Raw genomic sequence first — 6,734 nt, 5'->3', positions numbered from 1 at the left:
TAGTCTGTAACATTTATAGGTATTATAATGACTGAAAATTGAATATCCCAAAATATTACATATTATGTAACAGTCTTCCTTGTTTATTGGTTATTATGATCACGTGATGCAAAGGATAATCCACGTACATGAAGCCCTCTTTCTATTTTTTTAAATATATTGACGTTACTATTTATGTGTATACTGACGCTATGTTTCAGCCAATCATGTGGGAAGGGCCGCAGACGAAATAAACAAAAAGAAAATACATTATCTACATATGTTATATAAGATTAAGGACTTTCACTCAATCAATGCCTTATATGTTAGATAATTGACGTGTATTAAAACCAATCAATATTCGCGGCATTTTTTTTTCGATTTAAAATGATTTTGTTTGGTCGTTGATTATATTTTGTTCTCATCAGAACTATACAAATCAAGACGGAGGACATGCTTTTTATTTGTTTTTGGCGTCTATTCGATGGCTATGGCTCTCTTTGTTTGCTTCGTCTGCTTTATCCCAATTTCTTATTTTTTTTGTTTTTTCTGTTGCCTGCTTTCTATTTTTCCTCTCTTGGTTATTAAAAATTTTACCCTAATTTAAATTTTAATTAACCGAACTTGCAAAAGTTATTTTATTCATGGTCAGGTCAGCAAATTGCAAAACTTCGAATCTGTGAAAAAAAAATTGTATAGAAGAATTACAAATTTATTGAGTATTTATCAGAAATGTATAAACATCTGGATAGGGGTGCATTTTTCAAATTTGTTCCCATTTGCCTGATTCTTACTAAGACTTTTACTTAAAACAATCTTCTGATCATCATAGTAGTTGTTTTGAGTGAGTAGTTATATCCCCTCCAGTGGTACCAGTTCACTCCATCGGCAAATGATGAATGGTTACCTCTAAGGTATAGGCCGTTTAGATTACTTTGGTGACAATTTTTGTACCACCATCCTGCTTTATATACTTTAGCACAATTAACGTTCGATTTATCATTATCTTTGTCCTTAGTGGAGAATTTCTGACCATTTGAATGACTCTTCATACTGTCTCCTAAACATAGACGAAACGGAAATTGATACAATTTACTCTGTCTAGCATTTAAGTAAGAAATTTAAATTTAAATTACAAATATGGTATTGCACCTATGGCACTACATGATTTTTGTTATATAAAAAGTCTTATTTTGCTTTTTTATATTTTGAAAAAGAATACAATTTCTTACAAACAATAAATTCATTCCACGTTCATACAGATATGGGAAAGAGGAGAATGCTTATTTTATAAGCGTTCGATTTGTAGATTATTATCCTCAAAATTATATGTTCGAGATGATTACGATTCGCTACAAATTCTATAGTTACTTTGTTCAGCAAATAGACCGTTAAGAGAAGTCTTTTTTTTTAAACAATATTTCCATAACAAACCAACAAACCTGCATCTCCACTGTAACCGCTGAGTTCTAGTGTGTAACTATTGCTCTCAGGTCCAACAGATATCTTTGAATATTTTGCATATTTGTGGTTATTCTCAAAATCGGTCAAATCAATTCTAAGGGCATAAAATGCCTGGGACGTGATTTGATGGAGATAGTCGTTTCCTGTACGACAAAGAATATTCAAGGGTGAAACGTATACATCTGTATTACAAGATATGATAGAGAGAGTTTAATAAAGAAATCGAAGTTGATATATTTAACATTCATGAACATTTGTCAAATTGCTTCCTTACAAATTAAATCAACATTTATTAGGAAAGGTAGTTCAGCTTTTTTATGCATAGGATATGGAAATCTTAGAAAAGTTCAAATTCAAATAATTCGCTGACACATATTTATACATATTTAGTTGTCTTATAATATGAATTATATAAGATGCTTTTATCTTATATTTGTAATCATTATTTAAAAAGGGGTTGGGAATCGAAAGAGACGAAATCGATTAGTCAGGTCCATTTGCCAATGAAAACATGTCGTAATAAATGACCTGATACCTATCTTACTTATCCCTTCATGTTGAATATTTCGAGTGAAGTTTTTAATACGAGCCGTTCAAGTATTTTGTATATTTTCATGAGTGACAAATCATACCTAACCAAAACTCTCCACTCAATGAACCAAATCCACGCTTGTACGCTGCCCAGTTTCTGTAAAAATTCACTTGTCCATTTTCCCGATGCTGGAACACCTGTGTTAAATGGATGTTTCAGTTGTTTCACAGACGACTTTTGTTACTAATTGGCAAAAAAAAAGATAGGAGTTTTATTTTGGTTATTTTATGCTCTTTGTTTTGTGTGTTTGTATTCCTTGTCTGATTTTTGTCCCTGGATTACATTCTTTTGATTTCCGCGAGAATCTAGGTTCTATTGATTTCTCTTTAAAAGGAAAAAAATCCCTAAGATGAAACAGTGATATAATTACATCTGTATCAGCTTTTTTAAGCCTCAAACATTAAGTTAACACTTAACTATTCACATGATTGTGATTTATAGGACGATGAACAATGAATTAAAAAAATATGAAATGTGATATATATGATTGCCAATGATAGTCATTCACCAAAAGCCAAGTAACGAACATTTGAATTTATACATTTCACCACGGTCTTAAATGATTGGCAAAATCCATAAAGCAAAAAAAAATAAAAGACAAAAATCGACCTAATCTCTAGGAAAAACGTGAAACGTAGTGCAGTGGATGTAAACACCACTGGACTACAGGTTCCTGGCTTGGGACAGTATCGTAAACTATGTGGAGGGGTACTGATTTGTTCAAAGTGTCATAGTTTTCCTTTCCTCTTTCGTCTACTCCGGACTTGACTTTTTATGAGCAACTCATAACTCGGGTGTTTCAAGAAAAGCAGAGGACGCTTACCCTACCGGTGCACCTGGGCCATCCTCCCAGTTTTAGTGGAGTCCGAGTAGCTCATTTGCTTTTGTTACTTTGTATGTATGATTATAGCTACTTTATGTTCTTAGTTGTGTATGTTTTCCATGTCTGGTCTTTGTCCCTCGAGTACATTCTTTTGATTACCCTATAACCTTGGTTCCCTTTATTACTCTAAAACATATTTGCGAGCCCTCAACTCTCCCCTAACCTGCGACAGTGGTGGGGTAAATACAACAATAAAACGAACTATAAAAATCTGTTGAATTCGGATTTAACTATTGACATCGATAGAGAATACAAACACTATAAAATAAACAATAGGACAGAGGACAATAATCTGTATCTACCGAGAGTGAGTACTCGCTTTTTATGTCGGCTAGTTCAAAATCCACAAAGCACATGATAAGTACGCCTTATTTACTCAAACAAGTATATCAAGAAAAACCTTCCAATAGTATGTCTAAGTAAAAGAAGTTCTTCCTGCAAATGCCAAGATAAAAGCAATTGCGTTCACATGCACATTAACATAATAACGTTACGTTGAATTCTTTAATCTGGAACTTTTAAAAGAACTACTAAATGCCACCGGCATACTAGAAACATGGAACAGAGTACCAACAAAATTGATCATATTGTTGTCTTATGCTAATCAATAAGATTTATCCAAAAAAATAGAACAAAATGTTTAAGTAAAACAAGGTATTCTTGCAAATGCCAAGATAAAAGTAATGACAGGAATTAGGATGAAATGTAAATGATTAGATTAAATTTGAAATCAACAATAAGAGACTCGCTGTTAGAACCAATTAAAACATAATGAAACAATGATACGGTAAAGATAACTCACGTATGCTTTATAAAATATTTTTCCCGGACTAAATGAATTTTTAAACTTTCTAACTTTATTTATGACGTTACCACAAAAACTAGGATGTTGAATCCCATTTCTGATTAAGTCACGAAAAGTAAAACTAATTTTCAGCATCAAATCTTCATATCTATGGATGAATTCAGTAAAACTCGTAACTAATCTATGGTAACGACAACCTTGACCCGACAATTTTCCGGTTATACCGATTTCTTTCATAAAAGTCGTAAATATCGCTACAAACACGGGCATATCGGACAAATTGAGAAATATATACGCCGTATGAAGGAGCAATAGGAATGTCACCAATCATTTTATCCAAAAGAATTGACAAATAGATAATATTATTGGTGAAATATATATCTTTACAGATCATTTTTAACTAAGAAGCAGTTTAAATTATTTTAGTCACAGTTCTTAATTTCGCCAATACCGAAAAGGAAATGTTTTAACTATTTTGACTTTCAAGTTGTATGTATACAAATAAGTTAAAGTTAATATGTAATCATACGGTCCATCCACCGCCATCTCTGTTCATTTCACAGAATACATCAAAACCATTTGTGTCATCAGGATAAATTGTATAGACACCAGAAGGACAGGCAGTTTTGTCTAACTCACCACAGTCTGATGGTCTGGGGGCTGTTTTGGAAATAAAAATTAGATGAACTAAATATTTCTATTTTCTAAAGGAACGGAACAGAGGAAAATTCAGAGACAACAGAATCCTAAGACATTGACAAACGTTTAAACATGAAACGCAGATGATCCCCATACTCAATGTAGACACCAGAACAAAATTTAGTCACATAATTCAAATACAGAAGATAGGATAAACAATATCCTAGCTCTTGTAATATGACATCCCACAAATATAACCGGAAATGAAGGAAGGGGAAGCAATTGGGCTCAGCCAGCGGCACCCATCAATTTGCAGGTGATTGAATTCCGGTAAGCGTCACATTCGATAGGTTGTCAATCCTGACGTAAAATCTTAACAAAGAAATCTTATTAGACTCTTCTTTCGCTCAATGAAATTGTAATGACGATTCTAAACAATCTGTGATTAAATCAGACAACCAAATTGTTATGACGACCATAAACTTTTGTGATGAAAACAACTCCCTGTCCCTGTCAACTTATCCCTGTCTTAGAAGCTTATTTAGCAATATCTTCGCTTTACCTAGAAATTTCGTGTGCAAATCAGATGCGAGACAGAAATGGATAAATTGCGAAATGTATAGTCTAAAAACTGAAGTTTTTAGCAAATTGTCAATAAGATAGGAGAAGCATGCAATCGGAAAGTCAAAATCACGTCTATCATAAAGTTTCGATTCTGACCGTCTCGCAACCGAAGAATCAAGTACAGTCTAGGTATGGAACGGACGAAGAATTGTCAAGAGTTTTTAATTTCAAATCCATTAAAGTACAAATAGTTCTGTTTGTTAGCATTATTCGGAGATAATACTATATAATAGAATCTGGAATAAAATGAATAGGCTGGTAGCTTCCCATGTTTCCTTGACAGTGTGTGACCAATTCAATGCATGAAACCAACAAATAACATACAGAAAAAGTCAACAGAAAACATATACGATTACAAAGGAACGATATGGAACTTTTAAAAAGTTTGGTAAAGTCCGAGATTTCAGTTTGACACTAAATCTAAATTATTATGTTTTGCGTAAAATCAATTTTGACTGTCGATATTTGTTTATTTTTATTTCTCGAAAACGATGCAATTTGCTACATTTATAACATGGCAAAAAAATGAAAATGATATAATATCTTTAAATGAATGCTAAACAAATAGGGACATTCCTATGTTGAGAAAGCAGTTATTGATCGTATCCGCAATGTGGTAAAAGGAAATGGTTATATCAGATTTTCATTAAAATAATGTCGGTATGGAAAGCAGTAAGTGGTCATTATCGACATCTGAAAATATATCCATTAATGAGGTGACATAACTATAAATATCTTTCTATTTAACCTTTAGAGAACTGTGGGGTTTTGCCATTAATACTTGACAAAAACATATTTCTTTTTCATTGAAATACTTATTTCTCACAGCATCTATTGCTAAATGCTCACAGTATTAATTATAAATTAATTATATAATATATTGACATTTTAAACCTACTGTTGCAAGTTTTACTGCTCCATGGTTTTGTACCACCTAATAGACGATCGACAATTCTGTCAGCAGATGTGCCATAGAAGCTGACGCCTGAAAATGATACACTTAATATACTGAATGGTGAAGGTTTGTTTGTTTATCTTGTGGTGTTTTGTTTGACTGTTAAGTTATTCTGGGTTGTTTTTGTTTTGTTTTGTTTTGTGTTTGTGTTTGTTTTTTTATTTTAGATTGATATTAAACCAGTTTAAATATATATAACATATATGTCTCATAACCCTTGATCCGTTTTAAGATGATGTAATAATGCAAATCATCATAAATATCCAAAATATGAGCATTTACTTCAACGTAAAGAATGGAAGACGATGAAGTTTGATATTCCGAATGGCTACTGCTAAAAGAATACCAACCATTACTCTTGATTTCAGCCTTCTTATCCGCTATGTCATCGCCGACAATAGATATTCCTGACACAATTATGTTCACGGCATAAAAAGATATGACTGTAATCGCTTTAGTCATTTTAGCCGTAGAACAATCTTAGTCCTATATAAAACTGAATATAAAATTAGGAAGAAATCTAACAAATAACGCTAAGTGACATATGATCGGAAATCCGTCGACAATGAACACAGTAAGGGCTCTTGTCGATAAGATTTACGCACATTATCTACTGCGCTTTATTACAGTGAATTACAATTTTCTTCAGTTTATTACGATATAGGAAAAAAATAACTGGTGCATTTCATAACGATATACAATGTACTGTTTTTAACTTGTGTAGCAAAGTGTAAAATGTTCCTATTTAAGCATGACTATTGGTTTTTAGTCAAAAATACATGTAAAAATTAAA

General features: G+C 32.4%; 1 protein-coding gene across 1 annotated transcript; it reads right to left on the bottom strand.

Moving 5' to 3' along the window:
• Positions 1–670: 670 nt before the first annotated feature.
• On the bottom strand, positions 671–6,481 carry LOC148621729 (ficolin-2-like). Its single transcript, XM_088576409.1, has 6 exons — positions 6,292–6,481; positions 5,885–5,971; positions 4,253–4,383; positions 2,076–2,172; positions 1,422–1,586; positions 671–1,039 (listed from the first exon to the last, which is right to left on the bottom strand). Exons 1-6 carry the CDS (start codon positions 6,401–6,403, stop codon positions 786–788), a joined length of 846 nt encoding a protein of 281 aa, XP_088432535.1. The 5' UTR covers positions 6,404–6,481; the 3' UTR covers positions 671–785.
• Positions 6,482–6,734: the final 253 nt, after the last annotated feature.

This window comes from Perna viridis, chromosome 3 (assembly GCF_037379345.1).
Source record: "Perna viridis isolate PV_CMFRI_1.1 ecotype Kerala chromosome 3, ASM3737934v1, whole genome shotgun sequence".
Taxonomy (NCBI): Eukaryota; Metazoa; Mollusca; class Bivalvia; order Mytilida; family Mytilidae; genus Perna; species Perna viridis.
This window is presented reverse-complemented; position numbering and strand designations above follow the sequence as displayed.

Coding starts and splice junctions, on each gene's coding strand:
- LOC148621729 (XM_088576409.1), bottom strand. CDS start 6,403: ATGACTAAAGCGATTACAGTCATATCTTTTTATGCCGTGAACATAATT. Junction 4,384..5,884: donor GAGCAGTAAAACTTGCAACA/GTAGGTTTAAAA, acceptor TTTCCAAAACAG/CCCCCAGACCATCAGACTGT. Junction 2,173..4,252: donor GAGATGGCGGTGGATGGACC/GTATGATTACAT, acceptor CATTTAACACAG/GTGTTCCAGCATCGGGAAAA.